Source organism: Balaenoptera borealis (genome assembly GCF_965194805.1).
Source record: "Balaenoptera borealis genome assembly, chromosome: 1".
Lineage (NCBI taxonomy): Eukaryota > Metazoa > Chordata > Mammalia > Artiodactyla > Balaenopteridae > Balaenoptera > Balaenoptera borealis.
In genome coordinates this window covers 76,403,484-76,426,831 of record NC_138860.1, presented here as the reverse complement: position 1 = coordinate 76,426,831, position 23,348 = coordinate 76,403,484, and the positions used below count along the sequence as shown (strand labels likewise).

The 23,348-nt window shown below is 37.7% G+C and overlaps 1 protein-coding gene across 7 annotated transcripts in view; it reads left to right on the top strand.

Annotated features, from left to right (window-relative positions):
* ATF6 (activating transcription factor 6) overlaps positions 1-23,348 on the top strand; it is a 226,613-nt gene that overhangs the window by 63,147 nt on the left and 140,118 nt on the right. For all 7 annotated transcript variants that reach the window (XM_082405507.1, XM_082405509.1, XM_082405506.1 and 4 more), the window contains 3 exons: positions 8,900-9,031; positions 19,525-19,638; positions 20,725-20,824. In XM_082405507.1, coding sequence (XP_082261633.1) covers positions 8,900-9,031; positions 19,525-19,638; positions 20,725-20,824 — 346 coding nt within the window. The remainder of the gene's footprint in view (positions 1-8,899; positions 9,032-19,524; positions 19,639-20,724; positions 20,825-23,348) is intronic.

Here is a 23,348-nt window from a genome sequence, read left to right as displayed (position 1 = left end):
CAGGTTGTTTTCTTGCTCTTGTTGGCTCACTTGGCAAACTGCCACTGTAAAGTACGTGTTTCTTCTCAGGGTCTGGTAATCCCTGATTCTGAGAACTGCTATTTAGAGGATTTTTTAAAAAAAAATCTCAACTATTGATCTATTTCTTCCTTCAGTCAAATTTCTGTTTCTAGTAAATTACCCCCATTTACTACAAGTCTGCAAAAATCATCTGTGAACCATTCAATAAACGGAGAAAAATAGCTTTTTTAAGATTTGGAGAGCTCCCTTGGGAACTCCCTGTCTTTAGCCTCAGTTGCAATGAAAATTAACATAATTTCCTGTTCCTGGATCTGGAGATGGTATAATAATGAGTTTACCACCTGCTGTTCTTGAGTTGTGGGTTAGTTTCCCTAAAATAAAGATCTGGATTTTTTCTCCTGGCATGTTACATAAAATTCATTTATCTGTTATTTAAAAAAAAAAAAAGAATGCCTTCTATGGGTTAAGCATTGTCCTCGAACAAAACAGGTCTCTGTACCTACAGGGACATCCAGACAGCAAACATAATAAGTGAAATAATAGAACAAAGGGATAAAATATAGTAGGGTAAATGGTTTTACAAGTGTGAGAGTGGTAGTTGGAATTGTAGTTTTAAATAGTGATCACTGTAAAGTAGACATTTGAACCAAGGCTTGAAGGTGATAAATAGCCATATGGATATATGGAGGAAGAGCATTCCAGGCAGAAGGAACAACCAGTACAAAAGTGCTAGGGTGGAAGTGTGCCTTGCATGTTCAAGGAAAAGCGAGGGGGTCAGTATGGTTGGACTAAAGTGAGCAAGGGGGAGAGTAATAGGAGATGATGCCAGAGAGATACGGTGGAAGGAGGGGTTAAATTTAGTGAGGCCTTGGTCATTGTAAGGATTTGGGCTTTTACCATGATAGAAATGAAGAGCCATCTGAAGATTTTGAGCAGAGGAGTGACATAGTAATCTGACCTAGATTTTAAAGCAATCATTACAGTTGCTATGTTGAGAATAGCCTGAACCTGGCAGGCAGGAAGACAAGCTGTGCCACTAACTGCTGTGTCATCTGTGGGACACATAGCACTTTCCGATTTATAAAGCATGTTCGCATCCATCGTTTCATTTGAATCTTTGAAAAACCCTGTGAAATATTTATTTTTCCTATTTTACATGTGAGGAATTGGAGGTTCAGTGAAGTTAACCAGCTTTCCCAGAGCAACTCAGTTGGGGAGTCTCATAGCCACACGTTGAATCCATATCTCTTGACTCCAAATTTTGTGTTCTTTCCTCCATTCCACATTAAAACCTGAGGATCTTCATGCTCTTTCCAGCTTAAAGTGATTTCACTTTTTCATGTGCAGTTCTCAGGGAGAGGAATAGCAGCATATGGATTTCTTTCGGGGATGGGAACCAGTAAGATTCTTACCTGCTGAGATGGCTTGAACTTAAAATTGACCAACTTGTACCATAAGGAAACAGGTTTGCAAAGGGAAGAATAGATTTGGAGGATTTGCCATTTTTTGTTCAGCTACTTGGTATGAACATTGGGTATCTGAAATCATATCTTAAGGATTAAGTTGGCTTCATAAATAATCTAGAACAGTTGTTGGCTTTTAGAATTTCATAAATGAAACAGTAAAGTAACAGTTCTTATAATACTTTTTCCAGACTTTTGGGGAAATTGAAATTACTTGTGTTTTATTAATCTGTGCTTTTCAGGCCCATTGACCCACAACATGAGCAAGGTTTATTGGTGTAATGATTATTCTAAGGCTTAAAACGGTTGTGATTCTTACAGGGTAGCATGTTTCTGGTCATAGAGACTTCTATTTTAAAAAATATTTATTAGTTTATTTAAAAATACTGAATAGAATCTGGTTTAAGCTAATTATGAAAAGTGATTAGATTGCCATATTAATATCATGATCTATAAACAGTTAATCATTATACTAATTCTTATTGTGACTCTGAGTCATCTCCTTGTGTTCTTGGAAATTTATTTTTCCCAAAATTAACAAAAAGGGACATTGAATGATGTAAAACACTCATGCCAAGAATCTAAAAGTTCATATCAACAGTAATTTTCTCATACTCTTTTGTACATTTGGCCATTATAAGGACTGTCAAATTCCTTTCTTAATATTTGTGTTGTCCAAATTGTACTAAGACAGTCTTGAATTCTGGCAGTAAAATAAAGCTCCTTTATGTCTTTCAGATATTAATAAAAACAAGGGAAATGTTAATTTGCAGTTACTTAGATGGTTAAAATTAGTTTCTATAGGTCATTTCATAGGTTCAAGCATATCTAGTTGTTTTGAGCTGAATTGGACAGTCAGCTTCTCTGTAGTTTAGCTTAAGAGAAATTTCATTTCACTTTATTTAATTAATTTATTTTTTTAGAAATTTCATTTTAAGACTTCAAAAAAAATTTACAAGGAATTGGGACCAAATGACAACAACAACCAAAAACAAAAAAGTGAAAAACTTTAAAAGATTCTTCCTAAAACTTCTTAATATATTGCCTTTTCAAAATACATTCTGGCCCAATGGGTAGATAATAAAATTGAGACTTATAGACTGTTTGGATCCTTATTTTTGCCTCTTCTCTGACCCACTTCCTTGTTTAAAATGCTTTGTTGACTCGTATGATAAAAGTGTTGTGAAGATCCTTTTTGTGGAGTCCATTGAATGAGATCTGAGTGAGCCCTCAGGCTAAAAAAGGGTAAAAGTTACTAAAGTAGCTATGGTTAAACATATATTGTCATTACACTGTGAAAATCATTACTCACCTGGGCAGTGGGAAAAAATAGTGATCACTTATGAGCCAAACCAATCAACATTAAAACTGATTCCTAGGAATTGTAGCTGCTAAGTGATTATAGCACAGTCCAATTACAGAAGGAATAACCTAAACTGATAGTTAAACTCAAGGCATTTGCTTGTAACAGTCACAAATTGTGAGTCGAAATGCCAGTTTTCACAGTGGTAATAAAATCATCAAAAGAACGATGATCAGTAGAAGAGCTCTTTAAAAACTTCCAAGTACTAATGATTGTGAACTCTTGTAATTTACTCCGTAAATCATCCATAAATCACATAAATCATTTTAAAAAAAATAAATTTATTTATTTTTGGCTGTGTTGGGTCTTTGTTGCTGCACGCGGGCTTTCTCTAGTTGCAGCGAGCGGGGGCTGCTCTTCGTTGCGGTGCGCGGGCTTCTCACTGCAGTGGTTTCTCTTGTTGCGGAGCACGGGCTCTAGGCACACGGGCTTCAGTAGTTGAGGCGCGTGGGCTTCAGTAGTTGTGGCTCACGGGCTCTAGAGCACAGGCGCGGTAGTTGTGGCACACGGGCTTAGTTGCTCCGCGGCATGTGGGATCTTCTCAGACCAGGGATCAAACCTGTGTCCTCTGTATTAACAGGCAGATTCTTAACCACTGTGCCACCAGGGAAGCCCACATAAATCGTTTCTGATTGTGTCCTTCCACATCCCTCTCGTCTGACTTCCCCATCTTTTTCCCCAAACTGTCCACTTCTGTTGGATTTATTGTGGACAACGTGTAGTTTTTAGGGAATTGAGGTAGGAAAGATGTTATGAGAAACAAGATTAGTTTAAAACAGTGGCTCTCAAACATTGGCGTATATCACCTGGACAGCTAGTGAAAACAGATCGTTAGGCACCGCTCCCAGAGTTTTTGGGTGAGTAGGTCTGGAATGGGGCCTGAGAGTTTGCATTTCTAACCAGTTATCAGGTGATGCTAACGCTGCTGGTCCAGGTACCACACTTTGAGAATCACTGTGCTAGGGGAAGGTGCATTCTGATCCGGAGGAACTAACAAAGTGTGTTAACTGCTAGTTGACAGGAGGGTTCAAGAAAGGAAAAGTGTAGAAGCTACTCCTAGCAGCCATAGCAGCCACTTTGACTTGGCAGTTAACTATGAGAGCCTTGCAAGCGGCTCTAAGATCCCCAGCCAGGAGATAGGAAAGCAGAGGAGCCGTTCTAGTAATCTGCTGTTTCTCTGGCAGTGGTAATCATCAAGTAGTCTAGATGAATAGGAGACAAATGTAATACCAGTTTTTAAAAGAAAGAAGGTAGATTTTCCCCATTAGACCAGGGAATTTAATATTATTCATAGGGAAGATTTTGATATAGAAAGGGATATGTTAACTGGGAGCCACAACTAAAACAAGAACAAAACATACCAGTTTTGTTTATTTTATTGAATAAATTGCTAGACTTAATGATAATGTGGCAGACAGGGCCATCCATAAATAATCTAGCCTTGCAATACGGTTAGTCTCCTTTCTTTTCCTTCTGTCTCTTGAGATGATCCCTTTCTCACTGTGCTTGCACATGCACATGTCCACTTACATACCCTCTCCTGCTTTACCTGCAATTCCCCGAGCAAAGCATACTCTCTTATGACTGTGTCCTTTTTCATATACTAGTCTATCTACATGAAATGCCTTCTCACTCACATCCTCCTTTCCACCTGTTTATTTACTGCTTGTAATTTAAGATAACTTCATGATCCTCTTGGTAAAGATCAAATGCCCTAGCTATATGCTTCCATAACATTCGGCATTAACCCCTATTATGCGGCTAATCCCTCTATTATCTTTTGTCTGTATCACTCTCCCCCACCCCCCGCCATACACACACACACACACACACACACGCACACACACACACTGTATTTGATTTTTATCTTTGAGTCTTTAGCATCAAATATGATTCCTGGAACATAATAGGTATCTAGTACATGTTGAATAAATGAGTGAATCAATCAGTCATTCTGGGAAATGTTGTCAACATAATGCAGTGATCATGTTCTAATCCTGGACCCAAATCCTGGCTTTGTTAATTACTCAGAGCACGTACATTTCTGACACCAATTCCAATGTATGTTTTTCCACACCACCAAACAGTTCTCCCTGTGGGTTCTGAGCACCCAGTTCCAATGTGTGGGGAGGTTTTTCCCATACCACCAAGCAATTCTCAGACACTAGCTGGGTGTCCTACAGTTAAACTTAATTCTGACACAGACAGTGTGGAGATAGTGTCAGATCCCACAGGTTAAGGGCTCAGTCCTACAAGAGTTACCCTACACCCCCTTCAGGCATCAATCGCTAATCCAAGTTGTCACCTGTGCTTCTGGCTAACGGGCTATAGATCAGAGGTTCCCATGACCTCAGGTTCAATTAATTTGCTATAGTGGCTCACAGAAGTCAGAGAAACATTTTGCTTACTAGAGTACCTGTTTATTATAAAGGGATATAACTCAGGAATGGCCAAATAGAAAAGCTGCATAGGGCAAGGTATGGGGGAATGGACAGGGAACTTCCATGCCCTCTTCAAGCTCACCACTGTCCCTGAATCTTCACCAACCCAGATGCTCCCTGAATCCCTTCCCTTTGGGTTTTTATGGAGGCTTCTTGACAGAGACAGATTGATTAAGTCATTGGCCATTGGTGATTGAGCTCAATCTCTAGCTCCTTTCCCCTCCCTGGAGTTGGGGGGTGATGGGTCGGACTGAAAGTTCCAACTCTCTATTCGTATGGTTCTCTCTACTCTCTATCCTTAGGTAACCTAAGGGCCTTCCAGCGTCACCTCATTGACATAGCAAAAGGCACCTTTATGGGTCTTATCACTTGGGAAATTCCAAGGGTTTTAGGAGCTCTGTGCCAGGAAAATGTTGTGACCAAATATATATTTCTTCTTAAAGAAATCACCATATCACAGCATGACCTTGGGCAAACTGATTAAACTCTTTGAGCCTCAACTTTCTTTGAGCTTTCATTCCTTAGTACATAGTAGGTGCTCAAAAAATGGTTGCTGCTGTTATACTGTATTTGCATCTTAGAAGAATGTTTAACAGTCTTGTAATATCTCTGTGGTCAAGACAGGGAATTTTGGTCTAGGATATATTACAATTAATTCATAAGTGGTTTAACTTATGTTTTTACAAACTTGGAAGGCGCTCCCTAGGAGCATGCTGCAGGGCTCAATTTCTTTGCTCCGTTCTTTTCGATATCTTAATAACAACTCAGTTGAGGATGTTGATGGTATGTTGTTCCTTGCTTAGAAGGAGAATTTCTTTTGCTAATTAGGATTCTAAAAGTTCTTGAATGATATTTTAAGAGGAATTTGATGTAAATTATTCAGCTGGATCAAAAAGCTCAATTATATAACTTCAGAATTGGAAGTGAGAGAGGAAAGGAAGGGGAGGTAATAGTCCAAAATCAGTTTGTGAGAACAGTTGGAGTTTTAATTAAACCAGCCTCAATATAGAGTATGATGTAACTGCCAAAAAAGCCTACCTGATATTAGGTATATTGGTGGAAGAATAATATTTAGAACATGGGAAGGAATTACCCCGTTCCATCCTATAATGGTCATACTACCTCAGAAGTGTTGTGGCCAGTTCTGGACCCATCTCTGAGAAACATATTGATAGGGGAGTGACCAAATATGCTGAAGGGACCTAAGACTGTACTATAAAGAGGAACATATGGAAGAAACTAAAACCTTGAAAAAGAAAGCCTGGAGTGAGGGGCGGGGGACGTTAGGTGTCTTTGGACATTGGAAGAAGGCTTGCTTAGACTTGTTCTGAATAGCCACAGAGTCCAGAACTAGTACCAAGACTGGTGGTACTAGTTAAAGCATTTCTAGTTAAAAAAAAAAAAAGAGGACCCTATTGAAGTGAATCCCAGGGAGGGACACCCAGAATTTGCTCCCCTCCCAAACACCGTTCCTTCCCAGGAGCTTTAGCTCAACACTGTCCAATGGAAATAAAATGTGGGTGGGCCGCATATGCAATTCTTAAATAGTTAGGGTGATAGAGCTTCTCCTAGGGATTGGCGGGGTTGAGGGAGGTACTTCCACCAAACAGGAATGTTACTATGTGGATATTTCACTAATGCAATTGAGGGGTGGGCCAGTAGGGGATGAATTAATTGAGATGCTGTAAACTGCCAGGAAAGGTCTTAACTTTGATTTTGTTTACTGCATACTTTCCTAAGTACAATTTTTAGCATTACACTTGAAAGGATTAAAAAGTAAACACTTTTCAAAAACATAAGTTTCGAAAAGAAAAAATATATTCCGCAGTTATCATCACATTCTTCATTTGGCTTCCTGACAAAATTGTTTTGTTTACTGCTTATCTCATGTTTTCTAAAATAATCACCAAACTAAGTTTTCCTGAGTTTAGTTGGACATTCCATTAGGCCTCTTACCTCGTTTGCAGAAGGGTTTATACTGTTTGTGACCACTCAGGTAAACATTCTGTCTGAAAAATACAATTATAACAAAATGTAGCCTCAGTTGTAGCAAAATTAAATTTTACACAGTGGTCATAATTTGGTGGTACACCTTTGAAGAGTTTGTAGTATGCCAAAGTGCCACAGCATGCCTGTGCGAACCGCTGGAAGGCAGTGGTTCTGGGCGTAAAGAATTGAGAATAGGGAACATAATAAGATATCAGAAAAAGAGTCTAGAGAGGTATACCTGCTTTTTGCTTCCACCTGACATCCCTTTCCCCAAATTTGGAGGCAAATTACTAAACCTCAAAGAACTCCTTTTCTCTTAGAATCACAGGACCCTTAACTGTGATGCTCTCGTCAGCCTTATTTTCCTCCTCTACTTCATCCCTCTAAATAGAATCTGGTATCCCTTCTTTTGTGCTTCTCTAGGGAAATTCCCTTTGTGTTGAATTTCAAGAAGATTATGACTAGTGTAAGTTATATGTGTGGCATTGTAAAATTAAACACACACACAAGATATCTTATTGATGAGCCAAATTTCTAAGCCCTTGATTAATGAGCTAAAAGTGTTGGGACTTCCCTGGTGGCACAGTGGTTAGGAATCCACCTGCCAATGCAGGGGACTCAGGTTCGAGCCCTGGTCCAGAAAGATTCCCACATGCCATGGAGTAACTAAGCCCCTGTGCCACAACTACTGAGCCTGTGCTCTAGAGCCCGCAAGCCGCAACTAGTGAGCCCACGTGCCATAACTACTGAAGCCTGCGCGCCTAGAGCCCATGTTCCGCAACAAGAGAAGCCATGACAATGAGAAGCCCGCACACCTTAACGAAGAGCAGCCCCCGCTCACCGCAACTAGAGAAAGCCCACGCACAACAACGAAGACCCAACACAGCCATAAATGAATGAATGAATGAATAAAAGTGTTAAATAACTATTGCATTATTTGATTGATATTGATATACATATGTTTGCCCCAAATACATGAAGAAGGAATTAGGGAGAGTGGGGAGAAAGAAGTAAATAGGAAATTTTCATAGGCTTTTAAAAAAATTTCTGTTAGCTTTATTTGATAGCCTGCCTTCTGGGATTGTGAAAATCTAAAGAATTTGGCTGTTGATAAAGAGAAAAATTCCCATTTCACTCGAAGTATTTCCTCATTGAAAATAATCAGTTTGCAGCATCTAGCAAGACTTCTTATTCCAGTTGTTATCTGAGTTTAGAATTTGTTTATATGTACCTATTTCTTTTTATGTACCTGTTTCTACTTTATATATATATATATATATATATATATATATATATATATATATATATATATATATATGCACATAACATAATTATAGTTTTTAAAGCATATAGAATACTGACTTTGTCTAAACAGGTTATAAATAAGGTATTTCTATACTTATAAAAATTATTTTCAAAATTATTTTTCATATATGTACAGGATGCCAAGCTAGGGGTTTGACCATAGCAGTAAGCTGTTTTGACTTGCTTCTATGCCTAGTATTCTTGCTGTGTGTATAGAGCTACAAAAGGAATTTTGATTTGCTTCAGAGCTACATGTCGTATGCATATGTATGACATATTTTTACTTCAATTATTTCTTAACATTTTAAACTTTTCAGTATGTTGGAACGAGATTCCAGGAGAATGAATCCTGGTGTGAACCCTACAAATCAAAGGAGGCATCTTCTAGAATTTTCTGCTAAAGAGGAGCAAGACACATCAGATGGTATCATCCAGAAAAACAGCTACAGGTTAGATTTACATCTAAATTGTTTATACACAATTTTAACTAGTAGAGCAAACAAGTTACAAGGACATTCATTAATTTTACTCTTAAGATCAGTTCTAAGAATAAGTATACTTTTTAAAAGCTGTCCCAGTTTCAGAATTCTTATAGAGATGTGACCTTAAAAATCTCAGTTTGTGTGCACTAATATACAGATTGAAACGCATACAATATTACATATTATATTGTATATAATGTCTTTAATATAGTTATTTTATCTATCATATGTTTATACATATAATGTATTTAATATTTGTTACTATATCATCTGTGATAGATATGATTTGGTGGAATGATATGGTTGAACCTATTTGTAGTCATTAGATAAAATCATTTATACTTGTTTATTGTGATTTTTGTTGAATCTCCTTCCCTTGTTATAATTTAATTCTGTCTTGGTAAATTTCCATATAGCTTGTCAATAGTAAAAGACTTAACTCTATGAAAATACAATTTCTATGTTACGTCAACTAGAAGAAGGTTATAGTGGACCTTTTCAGACCTGTATACTATTTGATAAACATTTCCCTGTGTTATTTGTAATTGTTATTAGAGCCAAATGGAGCTAGGTCCTTGACTAACAAGGCAAAGGGAGGTCATAGTGTGGCAACTGTGGCACAGAATAATGCTTGAAAATCATTAAAGATTTGTTTACTCTTAACTAAGGTTTTACAGGCCAAAGGCATAGGGGAATCATTCTCCTGATTTTTACTTTGTTACACCCATACCATTTAATGAGATTATTACCATAGTCCTTCAGGCTTGTCTTCATTTAGTCTTCCTGGAAAAAATGCTAGTATTCATTTTTTGTTTTTTAGGAAGCTGCAGTGTGCAAAGTACTATGCTAAATGTGGCAGAGGATCCAAAGAATTATATGGTAGTGACTGTAATGCAACATAGAATGTGATAGATGCCATGATGTTGGAAAACCTAACATTTCCTGCCTTTTTTTTTTTACGTGCCCAAATTAGCCATACTTCTGAAATACTGATCTTAGTGATCATATAAGAGTGTCCCTGAATATTGCTAGAGTTTAATAGAATTTTTAACTTACTAAATAATTTTTCCAAGTTTGCCCTACATGTCCTGTAATTTTGAGTTCTGTTGTTGTCTACATGAGATCCAGCAAAGGTTACATTTTTAATAGATAGTCTTTGGATGTGTGAGAGTTGAGAGTGTGCTGCTTAGGTTGTATAGCTTGTTGCTAAAAATGGAATGAGATTAGACACCAGAAATTACCGTTCAGGTAATCTTGACAAGTATATTACTTATTTTGCACTAACTACAATAAATAGAAGCCTTCACTTACTATATGTCCATGTTAGAGTAAGGTAATATGGTGGTTCCCGGAAAGCACAGTACACTGATTGTGCTAGTTCAAACTAGAGGTCTGGATGACTTTTAGGCTGTAATTTATCAGCTTTCAAAGCAGTGCATGAAATGCAAGCCATCCCTCTGTCCCTGACCCCAGAGTCACCACTGCCTGTGCATAATCTGGATTACTGGTCTTAGTAAAAAATGGATGTGATTATCGATTCTTGTAAAGGTTACGTGTAAGTCTCTTGAAATATCTAAGGTTATTATTGAGGCACTTGGGAGATTTAGGTGTTGGTCCATTATTTGATGTTCTTTCTTTTATTATTATAAATACTGAATAACATACCAAAAACATGTTTGTGAAACATTTGAAAGCACCAAGTATGAATTTGTTTTAAACTGAATTTTAGGTGGTTTATTTATACTCAGCCATGACATTTGTATTTATTTTTTTAATGCAGCTTATTTTATGTTATGTCACATTTTTTAGGAGAGTTACGAGAACTGGTTCAAATAAAAAAGGAGTAGATTGTTGATGTTGTAATTTATAATATTGCATTTGCCTTTTATTTAATAATTAACTGCATATATTTTTTCAGTCTTAGAAATGTGTGGTATATAAATAATATGACCATATAGTTTGTCAACCAAACTGAGGCACTTCTAAGAATGAAAGGTGGAGCTAGTAATATTTATGTCAGGACGTCAGGCATAAATCAGGACTGTCTTAGATAAAGGGAAAAGGATAGTCACCCTACACATAAGGCGTCAGCCAGAACCTGTAGTCCAGGAATTCTCATTCACTCTAGCTCCTTAATACTGTCCTTCACTTTAGTGATTTATTTGTTGAAATGTTTTCTGTTGGTATGGAATGGTTTGCAGGCAGCCTAGAACCCTGACCATCTCAGGCCTAATGTGGATCTAATTGCCTCCAGATTGCATGTTGGCTTAGGTTCTCCCTTTTCTTTCCCCTTCAACTCCACCCAGTCCCTTTCCTGATATTTTTCCTATCAGATTTTTTTTTCTTTCCAAAGAATATTTTTGGCTGATAGAACAAAGCCAGTCGGCACAGATGTGCAGAAATCATTACTAGAGTTTATCACAAGGAAATAAAATTATAAATCAGAATTACATTTTCAATAGTAGTTTTAGACTTTTCTGATGGACTTAAGCATTTGTATTTTAGGCCTGATTTTTAAAATAACAAGTATGTGACAGATCTTTGTTCTTGGCAGTTTTTTTTTTTTTAGTGTGGCAAACAGCCTTTTCTTATAAGCATTCAGAATTTACCAAGTGCAAGGCAGAGTTTTTTTTCTTCTCCCTCAACAGCTAGTTTATGCTGATTTCCGTTTGTGTGTGCAGTCGTTACTTGTGTACCACCATCTCTGTTTTATTTCAAATAACTTAACCCTAACAGGCAGAAGAAAGGACATCAAGAATGTTTCTGGTGCAACCTGCAGGGAAGAATCATCTATATACCCTCAGCTGTTGCTTTTTTCCCCTTGTATGTGGCATACAGAGAAGTCTCTGACTTTTATCCTGAAGTTAGTTTTCCACTCTGCAAAAATTATTTTTATCAAGGGGGCCAGTGAATTCACTGTCAAATTCAGTGAAAACTTGTTTTCATCTTACTTGATCTTTCCTCAGCACTTGGCTGTGTAGGTCACTCCTCCTTGAAGCATTCTCCTTTTGTATTGCTACATTTTTAGTTTCCTCTTTTTTCATGGGCTCTGCTTCATCTTTGCAGGCTCCTCCGCTATCCAAAACTTAAGGCTTGGAACTGTGAACTTTTTTTGTTTTCTTTCTGCCATAATTTAGCATACAATCCATTTCTATATATCCTGATGACTCTTGAATTTATGTTTCCCGTCCAGACTTCTGAGTCTCTAGAGTCATATATCCAGTAGTTTCTTTGAATTCTCTTTTAACATTTCAAACTTAACACCTGCATAGTGAAACTCGAGGTCCTTCTCCGTATTCTGTTTCCACCCACTTCTCTACAATAGGCTTCTTTTTTTTTTCTATTTTTTTAAACATCTTTATTGGAGTATAATTGCTTTACAATGGTGTGTTAGTTTCTGCTTTATAACAAAGTGAATCAGCTATACATATACATATATCCCCATATCTCTTCACTCTTGCGTCTCCCTCCCTCCCACCCTCCCTATCCCACCCCTCTAGGTGGTCACAAAGCACCAAGCTGATCTCCCTGTGCTATGTGTCTGCTTCCCTCTAGCTATCTGTTTTACACTTGGTAGTGTATATATGTCCATGCCACTGTCTCACTTCATCCCAGCTTATCCTTCCCCCTCCCCGTGTCCTCAAGTCCATTCTCTACATCTGCATCTTTATTCCTGTCCTGCCCCTAGGTTCTTCATGACCACTTTTTTTTTTTAGATTCCATATATATGTGTTAGCATACGGTATTTATTTTTCTCTTTCTGACTTACTTCACTCTGTATGACAGTCTCTAGGTCCATCCACCTCACTACAAATAACTCAATTTCATTTCCTTTTATGGCTGAGTAATATTCCACTGTATATATATGCCACATCTTCTTTACCCATTCATCTGTCGATGGACACTTAGGTTGCTTCCATGTCCTGGCTATTGTAAATAGAGCTTCAATGAACATTGTGGTACATGACTCTTTTTGAATTATGGTTTTCTCAGGGTATATGCCCAGTAATGGGATTGCTGGGTCGTCTGGTAGTTCTATTTTTAGTTTTTTAAGGAACCTCCATACTGTTCTCCATAGTGGCTGTATATTTTACATTCCCACCAACAGTGCAAGAGGGTTCCCTTTTCTCTACACCCTCTCCAGCATTTCTTGTTTGGAGATTTTTTGATGATGGCCATTCTGACTGGTGTGAGGTGATACCTCATTGTAGTTTTGATTTGCATTTCTTTAATGATTAGTGATGTTGAGCATCCTTTCATGTGTTTGTTGCCAATCTGTATATCTTCTTTGGAGAAATGTCTATTTAGGTCTTCTGCCCATTTTTGGATTGGGTTGTTTGTTTTTTCCATATTGAGCTGCATGAGCTGCTTGTAAGTTTTGGAGATTAATCCTTTGTTAGTTGCTTCATTTGCAAATATTTTCTCCCATTCTGAGGGTTGTCTTTTTGTCTTGTTTATGGTTTCCTTGCTGTGCAAAAGCTTTTAAGTTTCATTAGGTCCCATTTGTTTATTTTTGTTTTTATTTCCATTTCTCTAGGAGGTGGGTCAAAAAGGATCTGTGATTTATGTCATAGAGTGTTCTGCCTATGTTTTCCTCTAGGAGTTTGATAGTGTCTGGGCTTACATTTAGGTCTTTAATCCATTTTGAGTTTATTTTTGTGTATGGTGTTCTAATTTCATTCTTTTACATGTAACTGTCCAGTTATCCCAGCACCACTTATTGAAGAGGCTGTCTTTTCTCCATTGTATATTCTTGCCTCCTTTATCAAAAATAAGGTGACCATATGTGCATGGGTTTATCTCTGGGCTTTCTGGCCTGTTCCATTGATTTATATTTCTGTTTTTGTGCCAGTACCATACTGTCTTGATCACTGTAGCTTTGTAGTATAGTCTGAAGTCTGGAAACCTGATTCCTCCAGCTCCATTTTTCTTTCTTAAGATTGCTTTGGCTCTTTGGGGTCTTTTGTGTTTCCATAGAAATTGTGAAATTTTTTGTTCTAGTTCTGTGAAAAATGCCAGCGGTAGTTTGATAGGGATTGCATTGAATCTGTAGATTGCTTTGGGTAGTAGAGTCATTTTCACAATGTTGATTCTTCCAATCCAAGAACATGGTATATCTCTCCATCTCTTTGTATCATCTTTAATTTCTGTCATCAGTGTCTTATAGTTTTCTGCATACAGGTGTTTTGTCTCCTTAGGTAGGTTTATTCCTAGGTATTTTATTCTTTTTGTTGCAATGGTAAATGGGAGTGTTTCCTTAATTTCTCTTTCAGATTTTTCATCATTAGTGTATAAGAATACAAGAGATTTCTGTGCTTTAATTTTGTATCCTGCTACTTTACCAAATTCATTGATTAGCTCTAGTAGTTTTCTGGTATCATCTTTAGGATTTTCTATGTATAGTATCATGTCATCTGCAAAGAGTGACAGCTTTACTTCTTTTTTTCTGATTTGGATTCCTTTTATTTCTTTTTCTTCTGTGATTGCTGTGGCTAAAACTTCCAAAACTATGTTGAATAATAGTGGTGAGAGTGGACACCCTTGTCTTGTTCCTGATCTTAGAGGAAATGGTTTCAGTTTTTCACCATTGCAAACGATGTTGGCTGTGGGTTTGTCATATATGGCCTTTATTATGTTGAGGAAAGTCCCTCTGTGCCTACTTTCTGGAGGGTTTTTATCATAAATGGGTGTTGTATTTTGTTGAAAGCTTTTCCTGCATCTATTGAGATGATCATATGATTTTTCTCCTTCAATGTGTTAATATGGTTTATCACATTGATTGATCTGCGTATATTAAAGAATCCTTGCATTCCTGGGATAACCCCACTTGATCATGGTGTATGATCCTTTTATTTTACTTTTTTATTTCTTTTAACACCTTTATTGGAGTATAATTGCTTTACAGTGGTGTGTTAGTTTCTGCTTTATAACAAAGTGAATCAGCTATACATATACATATATCCCCATATTTCTTCCCTCTTGCGTCTCTCTGCCTCCCACCCTCCCTATCCCACCCCTCTAGGTGGTAACAAAGCACCGAGCTGATCTCCTTGTGCTATGCGGCTGCTTCCCACTAGCTATCGGTTTTACATTTGGTAGTGTATATATGTCCATGCCACTCTCTCACTTTGTCCCAGCTTACCCTTCCCACTCCCCGTGTCCTCAAGTCCATTCTCTAGTAGGTCTGTGTCTTTATTCCCATCCTGCCCCTAAGTTCTTCATGGCCTTTTTTTTTTTTTAATTTTAGATACCATATATATGTGTTATCATACGGTATTTGTTTTCCTCTTTCTTACTTATTTCACTCTGTATGACAGACTCTAGATCCATCCACCTCACTACAAATAACTCAATTTCATTTCTTTTATGGCTGAGTAATATTCCATTGTATATATGTGCCACATCTTCTTTATCCATTCATCTGTCGATGGACACTTAGGTTGCTTCCATGTCCTGGCTATTGTAAATAGAGCTTCAGTGAACATTGTGGTACATGACTCTTTTTGAATTATGGTTTTCTCATTGCCTTATGTATTGAGGTGCTCCTATGTTGGGTGCATAAATATTTACAATTGTTATATCTTCTTCTTGGATTGATCCCTTGATTATTATGTAGTATTCTTCTTTGTCTCTTGTAATAGTCTTTATTTTAAAGTCTATTTTGTCTGATATGAGAATTGCTACTCCAGCTTTCTTTTGATTTCCATTTGCCTGGAATATCTTTTTCCATCCCCTCACTTTCAGTCTGTATGTGTCCCTAGGTCTGAAGTGGGTCCTTTGTAGACACCATATATATGGGTCTTGTTTTTGTATCCATTCAGCCAGTCTGTGTCTTTTGGTGGGAGCATTTAATCCATTTACATTTAAGGTAGTCATCGATATGTATGTTCCTATTACCATTTTCTTAATTGTTTTGGGTTTGTTATTGTAGGTCTTTTCCTTCTCTTGTGTTTCCTGTCTAGAGAAGTTCCTTTAGCATTTGTTGTAAAGCTGGTTTGGTGGTACTGAATTCTCTTAGCTTTTGCTTGTCTGTAAAGGTTTTAATTTCTCCATCGAATCTGAATGAGATCCTTGCTGGGTAGAGTAGTCTTTGTTGTAGGTTTTTCCCTTTCATCACTTTCACTATGTCTTGCCACTCCCTTCTGGCTTGCAGAGTTTCTGCTGAAAGATCAGCTGTTAACCTTATGGGGATTCCCTTGTGTGTTATTTGTTCTTTTTTCCTGCTGCTTCTAATATTTTTTCTTTGTATTTAATTTTTGATAGTTTGATTAATATGTGTCTTAGTGTGTTTCTCCTTGGATTTATCCTGTATGGGACTCTGTGCACTTCCTGGAGTTGATTAACTATTTCCTTTCCCATATTAGGGAAGTTTTCAACTATAATCTCTTGAAATATTTTCTCAGTCCCTTTCTTTTTCTCTTCTTCTTCTTGGACCCCTATAATTCGAATGTTGGTGCCTTTAATGTTGTCCCAGAGGTCTCTGAGACTGTCCTCAATTCTTTTCATTCTTTTTTCTTTATTCTGCTCTGCAGTAGTTATTTCTACTAGTTTATCTTCCAGGTCACTTATCCGTTCTTCTGCCTCAGTTATCCTGCTATTGATTCCTTCTAGAGAATTTTTAATTTCATTTATTGTGTTGTTCGTCATTGTTTGTTTGCTCTTTAGTTCTTCTAGGTCCTTGTTAAACGTTTGTTGTATTTTCTCCATTCTGTTTCCAAGATTTTGGTTCATCTTTACTATCATTACTCTGAATTCTTTTTCAGGTAGACTGCCTATTTCCTTTTCATTTGTTTGGTCTGGTGGGTTTTTACCTTGCTCCTTCAACTGCTGTGTGTTCCTCTGTCTTCTCATTTTGCTTAACTTACTGTGTTTGGGGTCTGCTTTTCGCAGCCTGCAGGTTCATAGTTCCTGTTGTTTTTGGTGTCTGCCCCCAGTGGCTAAGGTTGGTTCAGTGGGTTGTGTAGGCTTCCTGGTGGAGGGGACTAGTGCCTGTGTTCTGGTGGATGAGGCTGGATCTTGTCTTTCTGGTGGGCAGTACCGTGTCTGGTGGTGTGTTTTGGGGTGTCTGTGATCTTATTATGATTTTAGGCAGCCTCTTTGCTATTGGGTGGAGTTGTGTTCCTGTCTTGCTAGTTGTTTGGCATAGGGTGTCCAGCACTGGAGCTTGCTGGTTGTTGAGTGGAGCTGGGTCTTAGCGTTGAGATGGAGATCTCTGGGAAAGCTTTTGCCATTTGATATTACGTGGAGCTGGGAGGTCTCTTGTGGACCAATGTCCTGAACTCGGCTCTCCCACCTGAGAGGCACAGGCCTGACACCTGGCCGGAGCACCAAGACCCTGTCAGCCACACTGCTCCACAAGGATCCTGAGAGAGGCAGGCCCTTTTCAGCTCAGGTGGAAATAGTGAAACTGGATCAATCAAGCCTTGTGGTTTGGGCACTGTACAGACAGAGACTACGATGCACTTGGGAGCAGCACCATGTTCCCTCATCTGTGAGAGGACTGCTTCACCACTCGCCCACCAGACAACCCAGGATAAAATGGTTACAGCAGGCTTCTTCATTTCTGTTTCTCAAGCCAGAAACCCTGGTTCCTCCCTTTCAACAAGTGCTGTTGATGTTCCTTCCAAATATTATCTTGAATTGGTTCATTCTTCTTCATCTTCATTGCCACCACCTTAGTCCATAGTATCTTCAGCTCTTGCCCAGATTGCTATAGATCTCTTCTAGCTGGTCTCCCAGCTTCCCCTTTTGCCTCTATCAAAACTGTTTTTGGTAACAATGGCAAGGCATAAATGTAAATTAAAATATATCACTTCTCTACTTAACACCCTTTTGTGGCTTCTTATTACATTTAGTATTCCTTATCATAATCTGGTTTCTGTCTTTCCAACCTCATCTTGTGCCTCCCTCACTTGCTCACAACTCTTCAGCTGGTGAGTAGTTTTCCTTAAGTTCCTTAAACCCTCCCTTGTCCCACCTGCCTGTGTCTAGAACGCTCTTACCCCAGTTTCTATAGGGCTGGCTTCCTCTCATCCTTTATGCCTTGTCTTAAATACCATCTCCTTTTCAGACCATTTTATTTAAAGTAGACATTGTTGTTGGTTTTCTATTTCAACCATATGTTTATTTCTTTCATAGCTCTTACCACAGTTTGGATTTATTTTATGTGTTTGTTTTCTTGTATTTGGTCCATCTTCTCCATTAAGGTCTTTGAGGATGGAGACTTCATTTCCCTTGTTCCCTATTGGAATTCCAGCACCTAGCACAGTACCTGGCACACAGTTGGTATTCAGTAAATATTTGTTGATTGAATTAATGAAAAGTACAAATCTAGCTATGTCCAATTTTGTGTTTATAGTTTTTCTTTTTGGATTTTAATATATCCAGTTTTCTAAATCCAGAGTATTGTATATAAAGAAATTCAAGATAGAGCTAAGATTTCTTAGTGAGAAAGGTTAAAATAGCCAACTGAAGGGAATAAATAACAATAATGCCCTCAGTTCAGATTCTAATTTTCAACTCAGATTTTACTCCCTACATCACACCCTGGATATGAATTCGCATGATATAGATCACTGTGATGATTAGGAAAGTTTATTTTTTGAAGCTAATAGAATAACTGGTTAATGTCACTCTGGTGTTTTATTAGGGATTCTAAAATTTATATTTAACTTTTCAAGGCTTATACTTTTCTCCTGCCAAGTATTTTATGCTTTTCCTTTCCCCTACCACACACACTGTTTTAAGGAGACTATTCAGTTCTGTTATCACAGAGTTGAGAATGACCACAAAACTTCAGTCCTGGTTACATAATACTTTCCTATCAGTCATAAGTCTTTCCTATCAATCAGTGGGTCTTTCCTCCAGTTTCCCCTCTTACTTTGTCACCACCTCTGTTCCAGCAGCACTGTGTATGCCTTGAGCTCATTGAAGACATGAGCCATGTGTTATCATTGTATCCCTAGTTTCGGGTACATAATAATTCAGCAGTAAATGTGAACTACCATGATAATCTCTGTAGAAAATTGGAAAATGAAATTTGTGCTCTGTGGTCTATACGTCCCTGCTTTTTAAATTACATTCACTTCTTTCTTGCAGTATGTTCTATTTACAATATTAAAAAAATTTTTTTTGTTGAAGTATAGTTGATTTACAACGTTGTGTTAATTTCTGCCGTACAGCAGAGTGATTCCGTTTTATATGTATACACACATACACACACACACACACACACACACACACACACACACACACACACACATTCTTTTTCATATTCTTTTCCATTATGGTTTATCATAGGATATTGACTCTAGTTCTCTGTGCTATACAGTAGGACTTTGTTGTTTATACAATATTTTTATTTCCATGAAAACTTAATACTAGCAATGACTTTCCTATAGCAATCTTCTTCTTAGGAATTTAAGACAGAAGGCAACACATTTTGTAAATCTGTGTTTCAGATATGATCATTCTGTTTCAAATGACAAAGCCCTGATGGTGCTAACTGAAGAACCACTACTCTATATTCCTCCACCTCCCTGTCAGCCCCTGATTAACACAACAGAATCTCTCAGGTGAGTGTTGTCAGTTGTTGCAGATATATCTGAGTGGGTTCCTGTGTTTAGCTTTGGAACCTAGAAAAGTATTTGTTCAGATTAACCAAGTGGTTGAGAAAACTCTGAATTATTTATTGAATAACCATAGGCATATCAATTGTTGTCCAGTTTCCCCAGCAACCTGATAGAGATGGTGATGGGTCTATTTCATGTGATGGTATTGGGGTTGTATACTTAAATATGTCTTATTTGAAAACTGAAGAATGATATTAATATAAAAATTCAGGGTAAGTGTTAGACTTGCAGTGGTAACATTCGTAGTGGAAAGTACCTTTTTCTTTAAATTAGGAAGATAATAATTTGAAGATATGTGATTCTGGAGTCACTTTCACATTAGTGTACTTTTCTTTATCTACTTTTCCCTTGAATTTTTTCCTGTGATTTTGGATCCTATCTTTGAACCTCAAAAACTGTTTCAGTTTTTTTGTGATACGTAGTAATCAACTATAGTTAAGTAAGTATAGTCTGACATCTTCACAACTGCTCTAAAGAGTAAGCAAAATAAAGGGAAGTTATATTTGAACTGGCCTTTTTTTTTTTTTTTGAAATTTCCAGTGTTGGAAAATTTGGATTATAGTACCTTGAAATTTCTCCTCCTGAGCAGTTGATTCATTCTTTTTCTACTCCCAAAAAAAGCATGATTTTCAAAGGCTTTAATGAATCCATTTGTTGTTAGGAGTCCTGTGACTTGTTTTATGCTCTCCAGTGTCTCCAGTATTTGTGTGTACATAGTCCAGGAGCAGAAACAGGAAATACTTTTTTGTGGAAAAACCTTTGCATCCAATATTGATGTTTGCCAGGTATTTAGCTCTAATTTTCTTTGAATTTGAACTCATGATTGAGGAGGCTACCGTATAAAAATGCATGTCATTAAAAACAACTTAACATTAAGTGTCTTAGCTTTCTCAAATCAAAAAAGAATATTGAACCATTAGGCACTTGGAATGCTCTTTGGAACCTCAGAATATGATTAAATTCATTTCCAACCAAAGGTGAGACATCTGTTTCTATGAAATATGTTTAACTAATTAAGCTATTTTATAGGTTAAATCATGAACTTCGAGGGTGGGTTCATAGACACGAAGTGGAAAGGACGAAGTCGAGAAGAACGACGAATAATCAACAAAAAACCCGTATTCTTCAGGTTTGTTTCTGCTTGTCTTTGAACAGTAGTTGGCATATTTGTTAGAAGGCTTCCTGCAGATGGTTTGCTCTCTTCCTTGGAACATTTGGGAAGCTTGAACTTTAGCCACTTCCCATTACCTCCTGCTGCTACTGAAGCAGGTGTCACTGCCATTGAAGCCCTCCTCCCAGGTTTCACAGCACTCATTTAGGTTTTACAGCACTAGTATTTCCTTCTCAGGCACAGTGCTGTTTCCTGCTCTCTCCCTCAAATTTGCTTTCAAGCCAGGGGGTTTTATGCATGGACATCTGTATGACATGTTTTGGGCACAAATAATATAATAAATGATACTGTTTATCTCCCCTGTTCTTAGAGCTTTTCAAATGTAGGACAGCTTGGAAGTGAAGGCACATCTCCATGGAGGGCATTTTTGTACTTAGACTTGTAGCACTACAGGTTAATGACAGCTCTTATTTAGAACCTATTAAATTGGGCTTCTATCTTAATGTTGTTTACCACAAAGCACCATTTATAGTCTTTCTGTCATTCAACTATTTATTACTACTTCTGAAGCACTTAGACTGACACATTGCAAGCTCCCAGCAAATGTTACCTGTGGTAGTAATAATGAACCAGGCACTGTTCTAGACCCTGGGAATACAGTAGAGGGTATGATAAAATCCCTGCCTTCGTGGAACTTACATTCTAATGGGAAAGATAAACAATAAACAAGTAAAGTGAAATAAGTCATACAAAAAAAGACAAATACCATATGATCTCATTTACATGTGGAATCTTAAAAAAAAACAACAAACTCATGGATACAGAGAACAGATTGTGGGTGCCAGAGGTGGTGGGTGGAGGGTACAGACTTCCAGTTATGAAATAAAGAAGTCATGAGGATGTAGTTTACTGCATGATAACCATAGTTAATAATACTGTAGTGTATATTTGGAAGTTGCTAAGAGAGTAGATCTTTAAAGTTCTCATCATGAGGGAAAAAATTAAATTAAAAAATAAATAAACAAGTAAATAAATAAATATACTAAAAATTAGAAGTTCTCTAAAGAAAAAGCAGGGTTGGAAGTTAGAGTTCGAATTGAGAGGTGAGTGGCTATTTTAGATTGGGTGGTTAGAGAATCCTTCTCTAAAGAGATTCCACATGAGTAAGTTATTGTCAGGGTAATTATTCCCAGCTGTTATAACATTTAGCCTCAAAATCTCAGTAGTTTAATGGAATAAAAATTTGTTTCTCACCCAGAGTTTGAGGTAGCTATCTAGAACGGCTTTCCTCCAAGCAGTGACTGAGGAATCCAGGTTCTTCCACATTGTAGCCCAGCAACTTGAAATCCTTTGCTTTTAGCTTTGGGTGTTGGGGAAGAAAGTTTGGAAGATTATGCAGCATGCTTTAGGGATCAGGCCTGGACTTTAGTCAATGTTCAGTTGACTAAAACTCTGTCACTTTTCCCAGCCTCCCTTGCAGAAGGTTAGGCAAATGTAGTCTTCCTATGTGCTTGGGATGAAGAAGGGGTTTGGTGAGAACATAGCTTTTGCCATAGGCAGAAAATGAAGGAGAAAATGTGAAGGTCTAGGAGAAAATCTGGAGAAACAGCTTCTAGACCAAGGGAATAGAAAGTATAGAGACCCTCAGGAGGAAACAGTTTGCATATTTGAGGAACATCAAGAAGTTGAATAAGGCTGGATTACAGTGACTAAGGGGAGAGTAGCCAAAGATGATGTCAGAAAGACAGAGGAGGCTAAATCATATCAAATCTCATATGCAATGGTGAGAACTTTGGTTTTCATCCTAGGTGTGAGAGGACAGCATTGAGAGGTTTGAGCAAGGCTGTGACTTGATCTGATTTATATTTTTAAAAGATTGCTCTAACTGCTACCCAGAGTAGACCACAGCAGGGAACGTGAGTGGATGTAGGGGAGACCAGTTAAGCCATTTCAGTAGTCTAGGTGAGAGATTATTGCGGCCCTTACTAGAGCGGTAGATTTGAAGGTGGAGGAAAGTACTTGAATGCCAAATATATTTTGAAAGTATAGATGATAGAAATTGCTGTTGTAAAATAAAAAGGAAACAGTGATAATTCCTATGCTATAGCTACTGGATGAATGATGATGCCATTTACTGAGACTGAGAGTAGGGGAGGAGTTGGAGGCAAGAAAAAAGAGTTTTAGATATATTAAGTTTGAGATGGCTACTAGAAATTCAAGTGGAGAAGTCAGGTGGGCACTCAGATATCCAGGTCTGGAGTATAGGGGAGAGGTTAAGACTGGTAGTTTAATTTGGGATGATATCACCTAGAGAGAAGGTAAAAAGAAGAGAAAAGAGGTAAGGAACTGAACCCTGGAACAACTTCAACATTAGAGGCTGAAAGACAAGGAAAAATCAGCACTTGAGAAGGAAGAGGAGTGGCTGGCCAGTAGAATAGGAAAAAATGTAGGATAGTTGTATCCAAAAACCCAAGCAAAGAAAGTTTTTAAGGAAGAGGATGTGATTTACTGTTACAAAGGTTAAGAGATGTTGATTAAGATG